Below are 23870 nucleotides of genomic sequence, written 5' to 3' on the forward strand. Positions count from 1 at the left end.
AAGGGCTTGGAGACGAAGGCCTGGGACACATTAACTCCCAAAATAGTTATTATCCAACTCCCTTCCCTTCTTCTGAGACTGTGGGTGTGCTCCAGCTTCCCATGAAAATGCAACTACAGACCAAGAACACCCTGGATGGCAGCGCAGTTTTCTTGCACTGCAGTCGTTGTCAGTGAAGAAGCTGGTGCGTGTGTGTGTGTGTGTGTGTGTGTGTGTGTGTGTGTTGGGTGTTAGGGGCAGTGCATCAGCCTCTGAGCTTGGCTCACCAGGTCTGACAGACACACTTAAGAGCTGATTAATGGGGTTTCTGAGCCCACATGACTGAGACTGACCCCAGACCCTGCAGGACCCAGTGAGGTCTCTAGCAACCTCTCCTGGGATTTCTAGTCTCTGCATTCCAGCCACAAATGGATCTATGTCAGACACGAGCAAAGTTGAGGTTTGGTTTCTGTGGGGACCCGAATAGTTTCCCACTTGTGGTAGAGGGGATGCAGGAGGACAGTGCTGCTTACTAGAGTGGCTTCTTCACTACCGTTAAACCTTTTGAGAGGTTCCACCTCCATTCAGAGGTGCTGAGGGAATGTTGTCAGAAAGATAGATTGTTCTGTGAGAAAATGATAAACCAGAAAGTTACGTGAAAAGCAAGTCAGGGGTCGGCCCTGGGTACAAGACAAGAAGTTGGGTAAGAATGAGTGTCCAGGATAGCACTGGAGTGCACATAGGTGGGCGGGGGCACCCGGAGATGGAGGGGAGGTGGTGCACTCCCCAGGTGGGGCAGAGGGACTCAGGGCCCACAGCCCAGGCTTCTAGGCATCATGGTGTGGTGCAAGTCACAACACTGCCCCCACCCATCCAACTCAGCAGTTCAAGGGCTGTGAGCCCAGGGCCAAGCTAGCGCACCCCCTAGAGGGGCTGAGTCCTTGGCCATGAAGGGAGGGCTGGCTTGAAGCTGCATCTGGGCTCCGCCTACCTTCACCCCTTTCTTTGGTTCTCTAGTAGGAAGGTAGCAAATAACAAAGCTTGTCACTCAGAGAACCAGAAAGGACTCCATTTGTGTTTCAACCTCCTTGGAGGGTCAAGGGAGCCCGCAAGAGTCTTGAGGAGAGTTTGATGGGGCTGAACTTACAGCTCAGCACCATGAGAGCTACAGAGGCACGAGTTGTCCACAGAGGCCAGCAGTGGCTGTGTACTTCATGCAGCCTTGTGAGCTGCGATTTGGAATTTAGACTGTGTCCTAAGAGCAGTGAGGAGCCATGGAAACTATAACAGACAAGATTGACAGGGAATTGCACTTGAAAAACCTCCTTTAGCTGTTATGTAGAGAAAGGATTAAGGGAGGGGCCAAGCAGGAGACAGGGAGGCAAAGCAGAGGCTGTTACACTGTTCAGCATGAGACGGTGGCACCTGGACTGGGGAGAGTGGGCTGGTTTGGAATTGATTAGGGATGAACGCAGTCATGCTTGCTAACTAGTTTCACTGCATTTACCTTTGCCCCTTAGGGCCTATTCTCCATACAGCAGACAATGTGATCCTAGTTAAAACATAATTCCAGGTCATGCTGCTTCTCTGGCTTCCCATCGCAGAGTAAAAGTCAAAGTCCTTACCATGACTGTAGGAGAACAGCCTGTTGTGTGGCAAGAATGGTGCTTTTTTTTTTTTTTCTTTCTTTAAAAAAAAAAAAACAGGGTCTCATTCTGTTGCCTAGGCTCGAGTGCAGTGGCAAGATCATAGCTCACTACAGCCTTGAACTCCTGGGCTCAAGGGGTCCTCCCACCTCAGTCTTCCGAGTAGTTTGGACTATAGGTGCATGCCACCACATCTGGCTATTTTTACTATTACTCTTATTATTATTGTTGTTGTTATTATTATTATTATTCTGTAGAGAGGGGGGGGTCTCTCTATGTTGCCCAGGATAGTCTCGAACTCCTGGCCTCAAAAGATTCTCCTGCCTTGGCCTCCCAAAGTGCTGGGATTACAGGTGTGGGCCACTGTTCCAGGCCATGACACCATCTTGATCCAAAGCCACCAAAATGACGAATGTTTGACCCCTAGATACCAAGATATTCATCAGCAAGCTCTTTAAACAATGCCTGTAGAATAGAAAACTCTTCATAAAGATGCTTATCTAACCTCCCCAGTGGTCACAAGTCTTGGCAAGAAAGTCTGAAGACGGGACCAGCTGCACATGTTTTACCCTAAGAGTTTGCTATATAAAGGATACTTTCTGGATGGCTGGCGTCAGGATTCAGTCTTGCAGCCACCTGAGACATCACTTCTGTTCGTAAGTCCCTCTTATATATTTCTCTCTGAGAAACTGGATTTGTTAACCTCTTTCTTTGGCTTCTCAGCTCCCTCGGTCTTTGGGTTTGCATAGTCCTGCTATCCATGGAATAGTGGCTCACAAGGGCCAACACAGCCTTCTCTCTCTCACATCTCTCTGATGACCTCATCTACTACTTCCAGCTACCTCACTTACACCACTTCAGTCACTGCTTGCCCAGGGCCTTAGGGTTTCCTGTGCCCTCTGCCTGGAATGTAATCCCCCCGGATATACCTGCACAGATGCTATCTTACCACCTCAGTCCTCTGCCCAAATGTTACCTTATCTATGAGGCCTTTCCAGATTCCATATATGAAGAGAATCCCTTATGCTCTACTGTAATGCCTTTTTTATTTCCTTGATAGTACTGCTTATAGCCTGTAGTTATTTTACATGTTCGTTCAAAATGCGTTCCTAGTGTACAACACAATACCTGGCATATAGAAGGTTCTTAATAGGTATTTTTGTTTTTTGAGACAGAGTCTTGCTCTGTCACCCAGGGTGGAGTGCAGTGGCATGATCTTGGCTCACTGCAACCTCCACCTCCTGGGTTCAAGCAAGTCTCCTGCCTCAGCCTCCTGAGCAGCTGGGACTACAGGTGAACGCCACCACACCGGGATAATTTTTGTATTTTTAGTAGAGATGGGGTTTTGCCATGTTGGCCAGGCTGGTCTTGAACTCCTGGCCTCAAGTGATCCCCCCACCTTGGCCTCCCAAAGTGCTGGGATTACAGGCCTGAGCCACTGTGCATGACCTTTTATAAATATTTAGTTGACTGAGTGAGTAGAGGTTGAGGATGCAGGAGGGAGCAGGTGCCCTCCAGGACAGCAGTCCCCAACCTTTTTGGCACCAGGGACTGGTTTTGTGGAAGACAATTTTTCCATGTATGGAGGGCAGGGATGGTTTCAGGATGATTCAAGCACATTACACTTATTGTGCACTTTATTCCTATTATTATTACATTGTAATATATAATAAAATAATTATACGACTCACCATAATGTATGGTGAAGGAAGCCCTGAGCTTGTTTTCCTGCAACTAGATGGTCCCATCTGGGGGTGATGGGAGACAGTGACAGATCATCAGACATTAGATTCTCATAAGGAATGTACAGCCTAGATCTCTTGCTTGTACAGCTCACAATAGGGTTCATACTCCTGGAGTCCTAGAATCCTAGAATTCCTACTCCTAGAATCCTAGAATTTGAGAATCTAATGCCACTGCTGATCTGACAGGAGGTGGAGCTCAGGCAGTAATGCGAGCAATGGTGAGCGGCTGTAAATACAGATGATGCGTCACTCGCTTGTAAGCCACTCACCTGCTGTGCAACCCAATTTCTAGCAGGCCATGGGCTGGGGCCTGGGGATTGAAGACCCCTGCTCCAAGACTTACCTCCCACTGAGAACTTAGGCAGGATGCTTGCAGAAACCTGATGTGGGAGGTGAGGTGAAAGGTAGTGGGAGGAAGGGAAGCCCAGTGTATGTGTGAGTGGATGTGTGTGCTTGTGTGCCTGAGTGAGGGTGGGTGCTTCTCCAGGACCCCTTTACCTCCAAGTTCCTGGCCTGGGTGGAGTCTGGGCAGGACAGAGGTAAATCTGAGTCAGGGTCTGACCAAGGAGATAACAGGTTGTGCCAGAGGCACCAGGCAAAACTGGAAGGGATGGGATGGAGGGCATGTGGATGGGAACTATTAACTCTCCCTAGGGATGGGAGGGCCAAGGCTTTTCTCTAGGGGAGGGGGCAGTAGAGTTGGGCCTTGAAGAGTGAGTGCGAGTTTGCTGAGCCATGACAAAACAAGAAAGGCATTTTGAGCTTGAGAGCAGGTCTGAGGGCTATGAAAAGGTGGACTAGCTCAGAAGATGCTGGACTGGACTGTCTGCTGTAGCAGAGGAGATGAGACAAAGCAGTCAGCAGCCTGAGGTCAGAGAGGCTTTAAATGCTAGGCGGAGGACCAGGGACTCCATCCTGAGGGCCCTGAGGTCAGAGAGGCTTCAAAATGCTAGACAGAGGACCAGGAACTCCATCCTGAGGGCCCTGAGGTCAGAGAGGCTTCAAAATGCTAGACAGAGGACCAGGAACTCCATCCTGAGGGCCCTGAGGTCAGGGAGGTTTTAAATTTTAGGAGGAGGACCAGGGACTCCATCCTGAGGGCCCTGGAAGAGTTGAAGCAAGAGAGTGAGAGATTCCTTCAGCTGCCCTGAAATAGGTCTAAAAATGCTTGGGAGGCAAAATCCTAGACACAGTGCTGGGTAGGATGTGATGGCTGGTGTGAGGGTGTAGAGGATGATATCCGTGTCTCTGGTTTGAAAGCCCCTGAGGTAAAGAACTGGGCCCTGGGGTTGGAGGGATGTAGCAGGTTTGGGGACAGCAATGAAAGTTGGTTCTAGCCAGGTAGGCTGGAGCCTGGAGCACTCTGAATTGGGATCCTGGATCTGGTTCCCCCTCTTGGAGAGAGACTCTGATGTCCCGTGTCTCAGTACTGGGACCCTGGGCCATACATACCTTGTCCCATGAGGACCCTGTCCCAAACTTTCCACGGTCTACTACACTTAGGGGCCCTGGGCAGAAGAGGTGGGCTGGGGGACTGGGTAGAGGCTGGGCCTTGAAGCTGGGGAAAGGACAAATGAGGCTGTCAGCTTTGAATGTCACTCCCCTTAGCTGCCCTCCAAGCCACCCCCAACCAGGATGCCCAGGCAGGAGCTGCTGTAGTTGCTGCAACCCTTCAGGGGTGGAGCTGTTGATCTCCGGGTAGCCTACGGTGGCAGGGAGCCTCTGAGTGGGTAGTTTCTGCATGGGGAAGGGGTTATTGCGTGTCCTGGGATTAAGGTGAGTACCAGCGGCTAGTGGATCTGTGGTAGCCAGTGGGAGAGTCGAGTTTCTGCGGGTGAGTGGGAATGAGAGGTGGGGGCCGGGGCCCATGGCTCCCGGTATTTTTCCACTCTCTCCTGTGCCTAATAATGCTTCCCTACTTTCCAGGGTGCCAGTCATCCTCTCCTCTCCCACTTATGACCGGGTGGGGCTGGGATCAAGTCTGCCGAGGCAGGGTGGGGAGGCAAGGGCAGACTCCTCCACTGCCCCACCCTATTTGGGTATGGCTGCAGGGAGCATGTGTGTACTGTGTGTGTGCGCACGCCTATGCAGCGCCATGGTGGGGCGCCCTCAGGGCCTTGCCGCACACATTCTGACCCCTTCGGAAGCAAAAAGAGACAAGGACCGGACATGGTCTGGGGTCACCTGCAGGACCAGGACCCCACCTTGCCTCACTGCTCTATCAGCACCTGCTCATTGCCCTGAACTGTGCTCCTTCAGCGAACGGAGGAGGCAAAAGGAGCCTTTAGAAGGGATCTCTAGCACAAATTTAACCATGAACAGAAGATCTATGAGAAGAAAGGAAAATAAAAACTTAAGCGAACACAGACACGATATCTGAATAAATGCACAGTAAGTGCAGATCACAGTCCTCTCTGGAGGAAAAGACTAATGCCAGTTCTTCCCAAGTGAGTCTCTAGATTCAGGGCAACCTGGTCACAGTTCAAAGAGGTTTGCTTTTCCAGAACCTGAAGCATGCAGTCTCCAATTCTGGCAACTGGAAATGTACAAGTATAGCTTTGACATGTTTGTAAATGACCAACAAGGAGGACAGATTGGCTATTAAACTCAGTAGTAATTACACAGGAACAGGGAATTAGATGACCAGAATCCAGTAACAAAGATTCGTACAAAATTAGGAAAAGTTCCTACCAATCATTAAGAAGAAGTTAAATAAGCCTCGGAAAAAAATTGTGAAGGGTTTGGGGTAACTTACACAAGAACTGCTCTTTTGAGAGTGAGGACCATTCTGTTCCCTTAGTGCTAGGCACCCAGCAAACACACCATAAATGCTCAAAGACTGAATGCTCATCACTGGTAATCAGAGAAATGCAAATTAAAACAACTGCATATGATATTTTACTTAACAGACTGGCAAAAATGAAAAAAGAAACGTAATATCCTGAGTTGGCAGGAGCACAAGGAAACGTCTCCTGCTGATGATGAATGTGAATTGGTTAAGTTTTTTTGTGGTTTGCAATAGCACAAAATTGAAAACAGCACAAATGTACGTTACTCTGGGCTCACTAAACAGGCACTAAATAAAACGAGTCAGTTTCTTGTCCCGAGCAAGTAAACTAGAGGGTAGATCCACGCGACCCGGAGTCTAGGACTCATCCTTGGGAGTGAACAAGCCACAATTCAGACGATGTGTGCAGCCGGGACATGAAAGGCCCCAGGCAAACCCACCACGCGGTAAACGCCAGGACTCCGAGAAAGGGTGGAAGCCGGGACTCCAAGGAGGGGTGGAATTGACTTAGAGACAGGAGGGAGCCTCTTGGAGGGCAAAGCTGCCCTGGGCAAGTCTTCTTTTCTTTCTGAACCTTCCTTCTGGTCTCCGTCTGGAAATTTAAGCGCGCCCCCTGGTGGGAGAGAGAGGAAGGGGAAGAAAAGGGGGTCTCCGGGTAGAATAAAGTGCTCCTGGGTGAAAGAAACCTGGAAGAGAGAATGCCAGGAAGTGCAAACCGCCCGCGGCGGCCCAGGTGATCTCCACGCTCAATCACGCTCTCCAGGGGAGCGATCGCTCCAGAGGCTGCCAGCACCCCCACCCCCACCCCGCTAGTGTCGATGATGGCCACAGGGGCCTTTCTCACCCCCCGCTCACCTTTGCACACACAGTTCCCCCCTTCACCCGTGTAGAGTTCGTGCCTCCCTCATCTCTTAGTTCTCAGCTAACACCTTCCCTGACCCCACCCAGGTCATACCTCCTGTCGTCGCGCCGCACGCAGCATCCTAGACCTCACCTTCGTATTACTAGAGCTGCCCCGTTGTGATTCAGGTCTGCCTTCCACCCAGGCTGTGGCCCCCTTCAGGGCAGCATAGTACCCACCCTGCTCGCCACTGCACCCAGAGCCTAGGACATTCCTGGCATCTGAGCATATGCTACTGCACTCGGGAGCCATGCATGGCCTACGCAGCAGGGTGGCAGGCCAGGTGACAGGTTCAAGGTGGAGCAGAGGAACTTTATTAGAGGGACAGGGCGAAACATATTTACACCGGCCGAGTAGGGACCTTAAGAAGCAGGGGCGGGAGCAGGGGCCCAGCTCAGACGAGTTCCACCTTGGCGTTGGGGTACACCGCCACCACGTCGTAGCCCTCGGGCGGCTTCACACGTGCCTTGGCGTGGCTCTCACAGTAAAGTCGCTCATCCAGAAAGAAGTAACCACGCTGCTTGAGGTTCAGGCCGCAGTCGCTGCACATGAAGCACTCGGGATGGTAGAGCTTGTCCCGCGCCTTGACGATGGTGCCCCTGATGCGGGGAAGACAGCGTCGAGTGACTGACGGGTTCGCGACTGCGCCCGCATCCAGGGCCCTGGAGGGCTGGGGTCCGGGAAGGGCAGCGGGGGCGGGTACTCACACGATGCCGTGGCCGCAGCGCGTGCACTCGGGCAGCCCCTGCAGGCCGCTCAACGGAGAGCCCAGCTTGCTGGCCGTGGGCTTGAGGTTCCGGGGTCCGCTAGGCCCGGGCCGCTCCCCTGAAACCCGGAGCGTAGGTGGTATGAACGGGGTAAGGAGGTCAGAACTCCATTTCTGCGGGGTGTTTGGTTGGGCGCCGGATGGGCCATCGGCACCGAGACTGGGGAATGCGTTTGGCGGGCGTGGGGTGAGGGGCAGCTACAGGGGGTGGAGTGGGAATCACGAAACGAGGGCGTAGCAAGGGTGTGGGACCGGGCCGCAGAGACCGAGGAGGGCAGGTGACTGGGAGGAGGGATGTGGGGTCGCTAGGGGGCAACCTGGGCACTGCAGGGAGTGGGAAGGCAAGTGGGGACAGGTGGCAGGCGTCTTACCACCCTCGCCGGCCTCTAGCATGCCCTGCAAGTAGCGGAAGGAGCCTGACTGCTTGGGCTCCGCAGCCACGGACTCGGCCGGCTCCCGCAGCATCCTGTACACCTCGGAGCCCAGGTCGACTCTGCAGTCCCGGCTTCGCGGTAGGCCTCTGGCTGGGTCAGCGCTGGGAGGGAGAAAGAAGTAGAGGAAGAAGGGATGCAGTTCCAGCCTTCACTCTGTGGACTCGGGTCTGGTGAGGCTTATGAGTCAGAATGCAACCAGCTGAGACCCAAGGATCAAGTGTCAGGGGTCAGGATGGGACTGGGTGAGATTTGAGGGATCAAGGGTTAAGATGGGCTCTGGGCATGGCACCGAAGGCATCTCTGCGCTACCTGGGGGGTGGAGACACATGCAGGGTGCTCATCTGGGCTGGCAGGGTGGCCTCGCTGCTGCCATTGTGAGGGACTGGAAAGCGAGGGGGTTGTCCATATGGAGATCCCAGGCTTGGTCTGCCATCTTCTGGCCCAGTCCCGGTGCCTGAGGGCCGCCTGCTGGTTATTGGACTGCCGTCCTATGAGAGAGAGGCCTAAGGCACTGGGAGACCCTCTGGCCTCTGGCCATTCCTTGTTCACCCCACCTCCACCTTGCTGTGCTGTGCCAGGTGGTGGATGCCAGCTGGCTACCTCTGCTCTGGCACCTCTGGCCCGTGGTGCTCAGTCAGAGAAGGGATTTCTAGGGTAGGACTGGGCCTGGGGACTGGTTCTGCCCCTGCAGAAATGAGAAATGTCCTTGGAAAGTCAGACACAAAAACCTGAGCAGCTGAGACTCAGCCTGAGCTTGTGAGCCCTGCAGTGGTTCTGCCCACCACCACTCATGAAGGGACAGTACTGGGGCAGGCCTATCCCAAGAAGCCTAAGGTCAGTGTGGCTACAGCAGGGTATATGGCCTCCTGGCAGAAGTGGCCCTGGTGCCAAGCCTTCTCACCTGCCTGAACTGTGGCGGGTACTGGGTGGGCCCACGGCTGGGAACTAAAAAAGGTAACTCTTGTCCTACAGCCAGGAAGGGTCCTTGACTGTCATGTGTCCAAGGCCCTTTGGGCAGGCTGAGGCTCAAGAGTGCCATTGTCAGGTCAGCCCTTTCTGGGCCTACACCTGTCCCCTATTTCCTGCTTTCCAGGCCACAATGAGTAGCCTTCTGCAGGCACAGCAGATGAAGGGCAGAGACCAGGCTAGGGTTCAAGGCTCTCTGCCCCACTACCCCACAGCCAGCCTGGTGCCCATGGCTGAAACATTTTGGGGGGTGTCCTGAACCTGCCCCCTCAGCCATGAGGAGAGGGCAGTATCTCTGTGTGTGTGGGTCTGAGTGGGGACTGGGGATCTTTGTCCCTGCAGAGTCCACAGCTGTGCTGTTCCCAGCTTGCAAGTGCACACAAGCACACCCACAGCAATGTAAACAGGGGCATGCAGACTCTCGCAAGTATGTTTTAAAGACACACACATGCATAAGGACAACACATATGCACCTGCCAATCTTCCTACATAAAACTAACCACATGCACATGGTTACAGAGACTTGGAGTCAGCACTGGTCACCCTGGGAATGGCCATGGTGGCCTCCATGGCTGAGACTGGGCTAGCAGCCAGAGCAGCATGATTTTAGGATGACTTCTGAGTCCAGGCCATGGGTAGGTCTTAGCCTCAGCCTGGGAGTGACATGTAAACCTCCTCTGCTCTACAGTGTGGACACAGAGCGCAGTGTGGACAGGAAAACATGCCTATCGTAGTGGGAAGAGCCCTGGTTTGGACTTAGGCAGCTCTGACGCATAGTTGAGCCTGCGGGGTTCTGCCCTGACTGTCCCCTACTTTTTGCATGATGGGAACCTGGGGAACAGGCAGACCAGCAGTTGGGTGGGCCCTCCTCCATTTCCCCCACCCCAACAGACAAACAGGAGGGTCTTACTGCCCAGGTGGCCCCCATCAATGCAGCAGCAACAGGAAAACCCTTATTCACATCAGGCCCAACAAAAACCCCTGAGAAACCTGAGCGCTCTCACACATGTGTCTGTCGGGCAGGCACGCAGGCAGGGCTGGCCTCTAATGGGGACCAGATGGGCTGTGGCCAGTGGGGGTGGGGCTGGGCCTCTGGGCGGAGGTTTTGGTGGGAGGGAGGAGTTGGAGGGACTGGGACTGGGAGGAAGGAGGCCCTCACTCACCCCTACCCAGCAGGGTGGAGGGGTCCACTGCAGGGCAACAGAGCCATTGTCCCTCCCACGGCCACCCATGCAGTTGCCTCTCTAGGCCTGAACTCTGTGGTTAGGACACACATGGCTACCTCAGTTTTATTTTGAGTCCCAGGGTTATCCCCTAACTGGGCAAGTCACTTCACCTCTCTGAACCTGTTTCTTTATCTATGAGCTGGGGAATGTGATGCTTTCCACATCAGGTTCCTTGTGGCGATGAAATAAGACAATTGCACAGTGCCTGGCACAAAGCACATACTCATTGGATGAATGGCTGTCAGGGGAATTCCTGGGCCCCCAGTCCTGGATTTTCCCCCTCTGTGGGTGGTGCACCTCGTACCATATGCTCCTCTGCTCTGAGAACCAGCCTGCTGCCCACTTGGTTGTTGAAGCCTCAGTGGATTTTTCAGCAGGATGGGGGTAACTACCTGCTTTGGGACACTCAACTTGGAGGCAGGCGCTGAGTCCAGATGAGCAGGTGCCACCTCCTAGAGGCTCAGTTCTAGCTCTCTGCTGGTCTGGGGAGGACAGGCTGAGTGTGCAAGGACTGCCTGCTCCACCTGCCTTGCTTCTCCCTATCACCTGGTTCTCAGCATAATTGCCATTCCCTCCAGAAAACCCTGACTTATTACCATCCTTCCTCCACCCGGGGCTAGGCCAAGTACCTCCTGTGTTCCCGCAAGAGGCCTGAGAGAAGGAGGTTCTCCTGTGGCCCCAGAGGGAAGGTGGGCCTGAAGTTCCAGCTGGCCCCGTCCCATCCCACTCGGGGATGTGTGCCAGGGCACCTTGTGCTGGTCCTAGGGCCAACTGTGGTTTCCTTCTCCTCCTCAATGGCTCCAGCTAGCTCCACCCCCTCCCCAACACCCCCACTCAGGCAGAGGGTGGGAGCAGCATGGGGACAATGGGCCCTGTGTCTGTGTTAGCAAGGACTCAGCCCTGCAGGGGCAGGGTGGGAGTGTTTTTGTCACCACCCATGGAGTCCATGACCTTTTAAGTACAAAAGTGGGGCAGCAGCTGAGGGGCTGCCCTGGTGCTTATGGAAACTCCCTCCTTCTCCAGTGTGAGCCACTGGCAGCCTGGTCTTCAAGGGAGTCAATGAGAATAAGTGTGGGGGCAGGGGGGGCTGCTCTACAGTCGCCAGCCTCCCAGGCCTACCGGCCCTGAGCCTCTCCTGGAAGACTGAACCCCCTCCCCACCCCGTCATATCCATCCTGGCACTGCTGCCTCTGAGGGAGGCTGGGCCTCATGCATGAGCTTGGGGCCTGCACTATGCTGCTCCCCTCTGCCTGGCCCATGGCAAGCCTGGCTCATTTGTCTATGCCAACATGTACCCCTGCCCCTAAGGCCTGGGGTCCATAGGGCCACCAGAGCAAGCTTCTGAGACACAGATGTGGCCGTGGATCCCTGTAAGAACAGCTGAGGTCCAGGATAGAGAAGCCCAAGAACCTTTCTGTGGTCCTGCCCCACCACTTTATCTCTCACCTCTGTCCTCTCACTCCTCCCACCTTGCCCTCCTTCCCCTGGACCTTTCTTTTCTCTGAACCTGTGGTGCAACACCTCACCTCTGGGCCACACTTCCTCTCCCTATACCCCTTTGCCTGCCTTACCATTCCTAGGCCTTCAGGTCTTGGCTTCAATACCCCTTCCTCCAGGAAGCCCTCTTTGACTCCTTGTCTGAGTCATGTGACTACTCTGGGCTCCTTTGGTCCCTGGCTTCCCCTAGCCCAGAACTTCTAAGTCCCTTTCCCCTGCCAGAATGGGCACTGTCTGGAAGGTGGTAAGCATCTGGCTTCAGAGATGCCAGCCAGGCAGGGTAGGGAATAGAGCAAGATGGGATTGGGGTAGATGGTGAGGGAGAAGCTGAGGCACATCCTTCCCTCTGGTTCAGTGAAGCCTCTCCTTGCCTTGGCCCCTTTTCTTCCATGTTGAGAGGGTGGACAAAGGCAGGCTCAGGAGGCAATGGTCCCACATGCTGGGTCCCATGGTTCTGGCTCCATCACAGACCATCCCAGTCTCCTTGCCCAAACTCTGTGGCCCAGTGATGGCTCTGGATACCTCAGCCATCCCCACTTGGCTACTCCTCATGCCATGGCAAAACAAGGCCCTAGAACAGCCTGATCCCCTCACTATTCTTGAGGACAGGACCAGAGATATGACTCTTATCACATACAGAAAGGTGACTGGGCAAACAGGCCTGCAGCCTGAGTTCTGCTAGAAGCACCACAGGATGACCAGGAGAGAACTTCAGGCTTGGATAGGGCACCCAGAGGAGTGTCCCATAGCCTGAGGTCACTCCACAGCCTGAGACTGCCACCAACCTCCCCTGCTATAAGCACAGTGACTTCTTAATGGTCTGGCATTACTGGGCACCACAGTGAACTCCAGCTGGCTGTGTGGTAGCCGCAAACCAAGGCCTAGCCCAGCTCCTGGACGTCATAGGCACCTAGGTCCAGAATCCAGGATTGTCTGGAGCAGAGACAGAGCCACGCAGGTGCTCATCATCTGAGGAACATGGGATGGGGTATGGGCATGGTCCAGAGAAAATTTCTGCTTCAGTCTTTGTCTTGGGTATCTGAGAGCCCCAGTGAGGACACTCAGTGCAGGTGAACCTGCCTGCTGGCCCCTCTGCCTTGGGCTCACTCTGAGCCAGGCCAGGCCAGGCAGTGTCTGTACATACCTGGATCTCAGGGTCGATGTGGGTCCTGTGTGCTTGAGCCTTGCTGTCATCAGGGGCACTGGGCCAGCTCCTGCCTTCAGGCCTGTGGCAGAAATTGTGATGGTCAGATATGTCTCCTACCAAGGCCACCATGCCTGGGAGCCAGGATCAAGAGGGGCTGGGCTCTGGGCTGTGCCCTGCAGGTAGAAGGACACCACTCCAGTGCTTTCCCCTGTACCACAATGGTGACTGTTGTGGCAATGAGCCACAACTCTAGCTGCCATCCTCCTGGGGCAGGGCTATATGCTTCTGCCCCCATCAGCTGCCCAGTCCCTCTCTGGTCTGTTCCTGAAGAGGTTGCAGGACAAGCCCTGTGGCTTCCCTAATCTTCCACCCTCTTCGTGGCCTACAGAAGCTCAGTTCAAAGAGGCCCAGCTTACAGCACTGCAAGTCAGGCCTCACACATTGACCAGCTAGAAGCCTATCCACTCATCCTCTGGGCATCCGTAGATGCCTCTGGGGGGGTGTGGGGTCAGGCGTCCATCAGCTCTGGGGTAGGTGGAATGGAGGCTCCGAGGGTGTGTCTTTCCTCCTGCTGCTGCTGCCGGCAGAGTCATCACTGAGTCTGCCCAGCCCAGATGGGAAACAGGCCATTAGGAAATTCCTGCTTCGCCATAGAAACCAAAGGCCAAACACCACTCAGGAGGGAGAAAAACATCGTAAACCTGCCATAGGCAGGGCAGGCAGGCCGAGAGGCTACATGCCTAGGGCCCAGCCCTATCACTCAGTAGCCCTGTGAGAAGGCAGGCCAGGAAGGGGCATGGACCCTGGACTGGTGGGTGGGTGTGAAGTGAGGCTGGTTAGACCAAAGGGGAATAATGTCCTCCAACTCACCCAACGAAGCCTCCTGAGGCTTCTCGAGGTCTCACTACTGACATAGTAGCTTACCCCTGCCACTTCTGCCCCTTCAGTTGAGGGTTTTAATAATCTGTCTACACCTATGGTCCATACTCACTCTGCACTTCCTTGCCTCTGCCCATTCCTTAGTCCCTTGGAGGCTACCTCTCTACTCCAGGCCTTCCGTATTAGAGCTCTGCTACTCCAGGGCAACACCAGCCCCATAGTCCCTGTCTCTAGCCCCCTCGAGCAGGCTCCCAAGTGGCTACCCTAACTCACAGCTTTAACTGTGGCCTCTGCCTACTCAGAGCTTCTCTTGGATAAAGCTGGGACATCTTGTGTGGCTATTTGGCCTTAAACTTCCCTGAAGCTCTGCCCAGAAGAGCAGTAAAAGCCTGACATCTAAGGGTCAAAGGGCACAAAGTACCCAGAGCCATTAATGTGGCCCAATGCATCAGATCAGAATGAAAGGCTTAATCATGCGTCAACCCCCATCACAGTCTGGGCTCTTTAAACAAAATGACAGGCAAAGAGTAGGCTGTGCAAAGGTACCTTGGGCCACATGTGATGGACAACAGGGACTCCATCAGTGGCCTCAGTGTTGAAGTTGATGTCAGGAAGGTCCTGGACCTATAGAACATGCCCAGGAAGTGTGATTTTGCTTGGATTGTTGGATACCTGGCTTTGGGCTCAAAACAAAACAAGCCCATTGGGGAAGCTGGGCCTTTGATACACTTTTCATTCTATGGGGAAGTCTGTGGGGGGATTAGAGCTCGCTGTACACAAGAGGGCAGGTAGGGAAGCTGGTCACCGTGGGAGTGACAGCACAGAGTAGCTCACTCCAGCCAACTCAACAGGCTGATTCTGTGCAGAGCCCTTGCTGTGTGGGTGTGTGTCGTGGGGGCGGGGGAGTGTCTTTTGGGCCCAGGCATAGGTCCTGGCATAGCAGGCAAGATAGGGAGCAGAGTCAGAAAGCTTGCAGGTGGGAAAGTGTCCAGTAGAAGAAATGCTGGCTCAGAGGGTCAAGGTGGCCCTCATGTCTTGATTCCCCACAGTTTGCATGCGTGAGGGTTGGAGATGGGGGCCGCAGGGCAGGACTCAGGTTTTCACTCTGACTGAGCAGGCCTGGTACATCATCATCACTCAGTGTCCAGATCACAAGATGGTCCCTATTTTTGGCTGAGGAAGTTATGGGCTCGAGACATTAAATCACTTGCTGGAGCACAGCAGAGTTCTCTCTGCCTCTCTCTCTTTTATGGGTAACTTTATGTGTCAGCACAGCCTAATTCTCAACCCAGCTCTGTAATAGTAGAGAATGTGCTCTCATCTGCTCCATGGCCAGTGACATTTTGGGGCTGAAATGCCCAGAGTGGAACAGGTCAGTGGACCTCTGGCTCCATCCATGCCTGGTTTGGAACAAAGGACCGGGGAAGGAAGGAAGGAAAGAAGGAGGGGGACCTCCACCCCACCACCCTCCCCTGACATCATACACTCTGGGAAGCTCCTGACTCAGGCCCCCTCTGAGGCACTCCTCCCCACTACTCCACTACCACTAGGGCTGCCCTTGTTCAGTCACACAGAGACAAGGCTGGAGGTGAGTCAGAGGCCAGGATCCCAGCCAAACCGGGGAGGCTTCAGAGGCCACTCATGGGCAGAGCAGTGCTGACATTTCCCCCATCCAGCCTGTATCTCAGTCTGGAGGAGGGTGATGAATGTGATCCATTTATGAGAAAGGAAACCCGGGCTCATAGAGGTCATCTGGGCACCTAAGGCTCCAGAGGCTGGATGAGGACCAGCTTTGCTGAACTCCAAAGATGGAGCATCCTCACCATGTGCCAGGTAGAGCATACAAGGTCCTGGACTTGCAGCTGGGCCCACTCAGTGCCACGGGCACAGCCAGGGGCCCTGACCCCAACCCCGATCTGGCCATGGGCCAAGCACAAACAGGGGCGACCTCACAGGCCTTTCCACTATGTTTAATGGCTCCAAGCCAATGGCTCACCTCCCACCCTGCCAGCTCAGAGGCATGGTTAGCTGTGTTGTGGTTTGGGGAGGCTTTGCCCACACACTTCCACAGGTGGTCATGGAAGTCCCCGTCAGCAGTGAACATGGCAGAGCTGATAAGTTATGCCTGACTTCTGTGGATCGAGGTGGGCAGGGGAGTGGGGAGACCCCACTCAGCCAGGCTTAGTCCAACTGCTTTTCAGAGTAAAGACCCAGGACCTGAGCAAGGCTGGGTCCCTCTACCCCCACCCCCAGTGGACCTTCCATCCCAGGACCATTTATGGGGCACAGATGGGGCTTGGCAACCCCCTGTCCTCCCTTCTTGATCGGCTGCACAGCATTACACAGTCCATAGCACGAACTTTTCCCAAATCCGTATTTAACCAGGGCAGAGTGTGGGCCACCGTGGGGACAGCTGTGGCAGGGCAGCTGTGGGGCTGGTAGGAGTGGTCAGCAGCCAAGTAAAGGGTCTGTAGTCTTAGGAGAGAGCCCTGAGGTCAAATTTTGCTACCCCACTCCCTCTCTATGTGACTTTAAGCACCTTCTAACCTTTCTGAGCCTCACTTGTCTCATCTGTGAAGTGGGGACTACACTAAGTTTTACCTTTTTTAAGTTGGTAAATGAGGGTTAAATGAGGTGTTGCACAAGAAACTATTTTGAAACGGTCATCACACTGGTCACTCAGGGGAGGGGAAAGGACTGAAACAAATGTCCCAGAGACTATTCAAGGTCCTATTTCAGTTGCCTGCAACACTTGCTGTAAGTGCCCCAACACACTTCTAGTCTAAGTTAAAAGGGGATTTCTTCCCTTCTTAAGCTACAGCTCTAAACAGTGTCTGCCAGGACCCCATGAAAGTACTACTCCTTGGGACTCTTCCTGGATGGGGTGCCCAGGAGCTGAGCTGTGTGAAGCTGTGCTCACCCAAGATTCTGGCTGCCCATAACTGCCCACCTCGTCCCGCCATCCTCCCAGCCCAGCCCACCTGTGCATACCTGCTCACAGACAGCGTGAGGTGATCGTGGCAGCCCTTGATGCGGTTCTGTGCCTCCAGGTGTGTCATGAGCTCTGTGCTCTCACCATTGATGGCCTGGATCAGGTCTCCTGGACACAGGGCAGCCAATGCAGCCTTGCTGCCAGCATGGACCTGCGGGCAGACAAGCCAGATGACTGGGCACAGTCATGATGTGACCTTGCTGCAAGCTCTACTCTAGGCCTCCTCCAACCTCAGAACCTAGCCAGTGTGGCCTGCTACCAGCATGGCCTGTGGATGGGCAAGCCGAGAGGCTGGTTGAGGTCCCCATGTAGCCTGGCTGAAGCCTTGCTGGAAACACCTCCAACTCCAGCACCTGGAGGCTTGGCAGGGCATAAGGATATACGAGAAGGGCTTCCTCTGGGCTGGGACAAGTGGATGTTGTTCTTGCAGCCTGCATGTGTGCCCAAGGACATGCAGGGGCCACAGAGACACATGGAGACATATGTGCTCACAGATACATACAGAGCATGGACGTGTCACAGATACCCTACACAGACAAGGCCCCAGCCAGGCAGACCAACCCCTTGGCCTAACATTCAAACCCTTAGTGATCTTGCCTTCCTACTTGCTTGATCTCAACTCTCATCCCCACCTCCACACCCACACTCTGTCCAGACCATGTGAATGTCTATGGGGTGTTCAGAGGCACCATATGTCACTCACCTCCACACTTCTGCAAAAGCTGTTTCCCTCTACCTGGAACATTCCTTTGACTCCCACATCCTCATCCTTCAGATCTCACCATAGACGCCACTTCCTCTGGGAGCGTCTCTGGGATCTCACTACCCTGTGTGCTCCCATAACCACCTTTCCCCCTACATTGTTCATGTTAATACTTCATTGTAATTAAAATGGGAAGGTCTGAACATCACCTCCCTGGGCAAGTCCAGGGCCATCCAGTTCCAGCTGCCAGCCTGCACTTGGGGGTCAGAATTCTAGCTCTATTTCCCCTGCAGGACAGGAACTCAGGCTACCTCAGTGCCACTACTGACCTCTCAGGGTCAAGCAGTGTTCACACTTGGAAGCTCTTACAATGCTGGTCAACAGAAGAAGGCTAGGATGGGGAGTGGAGTTAGACTCGCAGAGATACCTAACTAAGCAACCCAGGGGAATCCAGGCAGTGGAGCACCCCTCACCCTGCCTTGGCCCCAACATAGCCTTTAGAAATAGATTTCTTACCCAGCCTCTCCAGCCAGTGCCCAGCTGGTTCAAAAGCTGCCAGTGACCTCGTTCTTTTGGGTGGGAGCTCCTACTGGTGGGAACTCCTGGAAGCCCAGCTAGGCTCAGTTCAGCCAGGTCTCAGTAGTGAGTGGACAAAGCTGAGGTGCTGGCAGCTCCTTGGCTGGAGGCTTGGTGTTGGCACTGCCCAAGCTGACCTGCCCTGAAGTAGGCTGCTTCAAGGAAACGTTCTTCTGAAGCATGACACTCTCAGCCAACCAGGCAATCATGAATGTTCACTTGTAGGGCCTGGGCACCTGTGCAAGCCTGTCATCCTGGGGGAGACACCCACTTGGCACCATCCCACCCTCCCCTCAAGGCCCTCCTCCGCCTCTTCCCCTTCATGGATACCTGCCTTGTGCCAGGGCCTGGGCTCTATGCTTTACCCATAACTAGCTCACAGCAAGCCCTCAACCACCTGGTGAGGCAGAGGCTGTTCTCATCCCTCTTTTACAGAGGAAGAAAGAGAAGCCTGGGGGAGGGGTGCCATGCCTTAGTCCCCACACTGGAGAGGAGTCTTTCTTCAGGGGGCGGCTAACTGCGGCAGGATGACTCAGGCAGCACAAGGGGTGCATTCAGGCTTCTGTGGGCGGAGGAAGTTTCTTGAAAGCAGGGGTGGCTGGGATGCTGCCAGCTCTATTGAGCTAGGGGAGTTCTGGTCAGAGAGGGCGTGAGGCCAAGAAATTGTGACTCTCCCAGCCACCTTGACATGCATTATCTCATTAATCCTGAAGGCAAGCCCATTTCCTAGATCAGGAAATGGAGGTCCAGAGAAGTACAGAAGGATAGTTAATTGATAAAAGATTGAATCAAGATTTCAATCCAGGCCACCCGGTTCCAAATTTAAAACTACGCTTTTAACACCTGTACTTTTCTTCCAAAAGGGGTAAGGGAAAAGAGGGTATCCGAGGGAGAGATAGTGTTCCAGGCAGAAGGACCAGCATGTATAATGGCACATCTGGAGAGAAAGTAGAAGGAAGGTTGTATGGCCTGAGCATCATGAATGAGGGGAGAGTGGAAGAGATGAAGTCAGAGAACAGGCAGGGAACAGATCTTGCAGAGTCTTGTACACCCGGGTGGGAAGCTGGCATTTCTCCTGGGTGGTTGGGAACCATGGAGGGCTCTAAGCAGGGAAGTCAGAGGACAGAGTGGAATTCAGGCCGATCCCTCTAGCTCCTAAGCACAGGATAAACAGAAAGAAGGAACAGAGACAAGAACAGTGAAGTGAGGTGGGCGGTGAGGGCATGAATCAGCCCCTCACCGGTAATGGCTGCATTCCCAGCCCCTGATCCACCCAGTCTAGATGTTGTGGTGGGCTAGGAGTCCAAGTCAGAACCAGGTGCCACATTGTCCTACACAGTCACAGCAAACTCGACTGCCTGGATTCCTCTTGTCTCCACTCTGCTTCTCTGGGTTGATTACATTAGCCTCTCTGTGCCTGGGTCTCCATCTATGTAAGGCCAGAGGGAGTCCTTACTTCTAAAAGCTGTTGTAAGGACTACTTGAGAAAATCAGAGCGTGTAAAGCCCCCACAGGAGGCTGGACATAAGGTGGTGCTCATTCCAGGGACTGGAGGGAGCTGTTAACAACACGCATTAGGGTGGGGCCTGGCACACCCTGGATGCTTGGCCAAGGCCAGCCATCATTATAGGTTGTGGGGAAGGAGCCCCAGATGATGTTCTTGGGACTCCCCGAGGCTTCATCGGCTGAGATTGCAAGCCCCCAGCCCTGCCAAGCTGACAGCCTCCTCCCTGTCTGCGTGAGGCTGTCCCTTCCTATTGGGTCCTGGGTAGGGGAAGTCCTGGAAGCAAGGGAGGGGCTGGATCTTGAGCCCCCTTGGTGAAGACACTCCCACATATCTTCAGTCCCTGTAGACCTGCCCCGGAGGTACCTGCGAGGCAAGCTGTGGCCTGTGCCTCCCCAGCACTGTAAATCTCCCCAGATCCCACCCAAACCCAACCTCAGCCATCCTGGCTCCTAGGGCCTGAGCTGCTGCCACGTGACTCTGGGGGACAAGGGAGGCTCTTCCTGGCAAACCTTCTCCCAGACTGCCCGCCTGCCTGGGGCCTGCATCCCCAATCAGCTCCAAACAAGGCCGTTGCTGCTGCTGCTGCCGTAGCCGAGGCTGTGACGGCTGTGACGTGTGGAGGCCTTTCCTCCGCGGGCAGGCAGCCGCGTGGGCAACAGATGTCTCAGCTCCCTGCCGCCTACAGCCGTCAGCCGCCGCCACTGAGCCTGTCAGCGGCCTCACGCCCAGGGTGCCTGGCCAGCCTGCTTAGTGCCCCCACCAGCCCCCTCAGCGGACACACAGCATGACACACACAAGCAGACACAGGCTTGCACACACACACACACACAGCAGGAATCCAATAGGAAAGAGGGAGATGAAAGGCTCTGGGATGTGTTGAAGGCCCACCTCACTCAGCCCCAGGGACCTGGCAGTGAGGGCAGATGTGGGAAGCCTCCTAGGACAGCTGGGCCTGCCTGTCACCCTGGCCCCCAGAAACGGGACTCCATGATTCCATGCTCCACCTGGTGCCCACCCCCTCCCAAGAACTGGAGAGAAGTCTCTGAAAGCCCAGCCGGCTTGGTCCAGCCCCCACGGCAAGAGGTGGCAGTAGGGTGGGGGAAGGTGCTTCTCTGTGCCTCTGACACAGGCCCCCAAAGACAAGATGAGCCTGTGTGGGAGCAAGGGATGGCCGTCAGATGGTTTCAGGTCATCTCCTCTGCTTCTTCCAGACTGAGAGCCGCCAAGGGCAGGGCCTGGGTTCTCTCCTCTTCTGTCCCTTAGGCTGGGGCCCCCCAAGGGCAGGGTCTGAGTCCTCTCTTTTGGCCCTCCAGACACGAGGACATCAAGGCTGGGCCAGGATCCTGTCTCCCCTAGACAGGCACCCCCTTGAACAGGGCCTGAGTCACCTCCTCCACTCCTCTATGCTCAGACTAGCCAGGCTCCAGGGCTGTGCCCGCTCCTTTTCCTTCTCCGTGGGCAAGGCAGGGCCCTGGGAAACTTGAGGAACAGGCCTGAGGCTGTCCTGACCCTAGGCTTTGTGTCGTCTTGTGGGGAGGGGTCTCACAACCTCACAGTCAAGTCTCCCTTTCCCCTGGAAGCCAGAATTCCTCCTGGTCACTTCCCCTTAGGGTGACTGAGGTCATGAATGAGAGACTGACTCATGCCCAAAGTGGGAAGCGGATGGACCTTTCTCTTCTCAGATTCAGCCAGGACCCCAGACCTCCCTGGGTCACCCAGCTCTGCCAGCAGGGACCCCTGATAGGGGAAGGGGGGATTCTAAATCATTTTGCCCCAGATCTTCAGGCAGGGGTGAGTGAAAAGTTTCTGGGCCTCTGTAGAGCTGTCTAGACCCCTGGCCCATCTCCGCGGGTCCTTCCCGGGTCCACAGTGGCTCCCCCAGATGAGGCCAGCGGGGAGGTCGGTGCGTGAACTCTTGGGAGATTCTCCGCGGGATCTGGCAGACAGGCCCAGCGTGGGAGGAGGGCGGCTGCGGCTGCCTGCCCTGCCTGGAAGCCGCCTCTACAGCATGCGGGGCACCCAGGCCCACCCTCCGCCTTCAAGCCTCGGATACATCGGGGATCTGGGTCCCGGGCGGACCGCGAGGACCGAGTCTCAGACCCGGGACCGCCCTGCCGCCACGCAGCCGCCAGACTCACCCGCGAGATGGTGAGGGGCGCGCTGAAGTCCCGGCCGCCCACCAGGCGGAAGCCCCAGGGCGAAGGCCCGCGCAGGGTCACGGAATGGGGCATCGCGGGCCGGAGCCGCAGCCGGAGCTTGAACCGGACTCTGAGGAGCCGCCGCCGCCGCCGCCGCCGCCTGGACGCCGCGCCCCGCCCCCGGCCAGCCCGCCCCGGTCCCCCTCGTCCCAGCCCCCGCCCCCGCTCCCTGCGCGCCCGGATTGGCCCCGCGGCCGGCCCGACCCTCCCACTTCGGGGGGCTCTGAGGATCCGCCCTCAGCCTCGGCTGCCTGCAACCCGGCACCCCCGCCCAGCTCTGAGACCCCCGAGTTCGGACGGCCCCGACGGCCTGGATCCTGCTCGGTCCTCGGATTTGCCGTCCGCGGACCCAAACCCGGCTGTCGACACCGGCCCTTTGAAGTCGCTTTTAGGGAAGGTGCTCCAGCCGGAGGAGGGATGGAGGGCCCACTTGGGGGATGGGGCTACGCCCAGCTCAGATACCTCCTCATGGGCCCGACTGGCAAACCCGCGGCCCATCCTCCCGTGTGAGAAGCCCTCTGAACCAAGAACCCTCTGAACCAGGGGCCTGAGCAGCACTGGGCCAGGGACGCAGACCCAAGACGACAGCAGGCAGCGCCAAGCATGGGAGTGGGCACAGAAAGGTCCTCAGACTAGTTTGTGGAGGCCAGTAAGGCTTCCTGGAAGAGGTGGTCCCTGACTTGTATGTGGAAGCAAGGTGTCCCTACTTCCCCAGGACACTCAGGTCTTCTCTTGCTGCTTGCAGGCTCCTCGAAGGCCACCTCCCTGTCTGCACAGCCCCCTCCCCTCCTCCTTTGCCAGGAGCTTTGTTTCCCCAGGTCTCCTGAGAAAGGAGCAGCTGCAGCGGCTGGGGTCGTGGCTGTGCAGTGTGAAGGGAAGAAATATATGCAGCTCTTCACTTTGGGCCCTTCTCTCTCCAAGGTCTTCTCTCCATTCCCAACCATTATCCTCCGGGGATGTACTTGAACAGCCAATGCAGATGCCATGGCCCCACTGACCTCCTTCCGGTTCTCCGGGCCCTTCTGTCTGGCTACATCAGGGAGACACCATTTACTTTTCCAGACCCTGTGGAGGCCTCTCATTTAGCCCAGATCCTTAACCTTATGTGTCCTTTTAGCCAAGCTGTGATAAGGACCCTGCTCTTGGGCTCCTCACAGGTGGTGGGATGAAATGAGTCCGCTGGGTCTCTGACAACCCCCAAAAAGGAGAACTGCTTGAGAGGCACAAACCTAGGGCAGTCCAAGGAAGGGAGTGGCCCTTCAGGGTAGAATGTGGGTGCCTCCGTGGGAGGCAAGATGCTGCTATCTCTTCACTGGGAGAGAAACAAGTGGTGTGTGGTAGCAGGGTGTATATGGGAGTGCATTTGGGGTGTGTGTGTGTGGGCGCATGTCTGAATCCATTAGAGCACCAGCCACTGTGCTGTTCTCCATCACTTTGTCGTGGAGGAGGTTTCTGCTCAGCCCCGTGCAGACTTAGACCACAAGTGGAGAAAGGTGGAAGGGCCAGCAGGAGAGCTGGTCACTGCATGGTCTCTCTGATGTCTGTAGGCCAGAAGTTTCCCAGGACTTAAACCCTACTAAATGGGGTAGAGAGTGGGGGGCAGCCATCCCTTATCACTGGCTGTCCCGAGAGTTTGGTGTACAGCATGGCTTGTGGTCAGAGGCCTGTCAGCCTGGCTCCAAGAGTCCTGGTGAATGTAAACCGTACAGACCTTTGCTGGGGAACGGGATCCTCAGGGGTCTGTGGAAGCTTCCGCCCAATGCATCCCAAAGTGAATTCCTGAAACTCCTCTTCATACTTTGCTTGCTTCCCCCAATTTTGCATCCCAAAGACTGCCCACACTCCTCGCCTCCATCCTGAAATTCCCTCATTACCCGTTTACTTCTGTCCGGGAGAATGTGAAGTGGTCCTTCTGAGTGT

At 55.3% G+C, this 23870-nt stretch overlaps 2 protein-coding genes across 3 annotated transcripts in view; both read right to left on the reverse strand.

Annotated features, from left to right (window-relative positions):
- Positions 1-23870, reverse strand: part of LOC126956020 (uncharacterized) — a 297028-nt gene that overhangs the window by 265245 nt on the left and 7913 nt on the right. The gene's annotated exons all lie outside the window — the stretch shown is intronic.
- On the reverse strand, positions 7351-22060 carry PDLIM4 (PDZ and LIM domain 4). 2 transcript variants are annotated; one of them, XM_050792854.1, is made up of 7 exons: positions 21891-22060; positions 16966-17117; positions 13093-13174; positions 8569-8747; positions 8197-8360; positions 7767-7884; positions 7351-7658 (listed from the first exon to the last, which is right to left on the reverse strand). In XM_050792854.1, the coding sequence occupies exons 1-7, from the start codon at positions 21981-21983 to the stop codon at positions 7454-7456; spliced, it is 993 nt and encodes a 330-aa protein (XP_050648811.1). In that variant the 5' UTR covers positions 21984-22060; the 3' UTR covers positions 7351-7453. The 2 variants fall into 2 exon arrangements, with proteins under 2 accessions (XP_050648811.1, XP_050648812.1); XM_050792855.1 differs by lacking the exon at positions 7767-7884 and having other exon boundaries at positions 7588-7658.

This window comes from Macaca thibetana, chromosome 6 (assembly GCF_024542745.1).
Source record: "Macaca thibetana thibetana isolate TM-01 chromosome 6, ASM2454274v1, whole genome shotgun sequence".
In the NCBI taxonomy this organism is placed as follows: Eukaryota; Metazoa; Chordata; class Mammalia; order Primates; family Cercopithecidae; genus Macaca; species Macaca thibetana.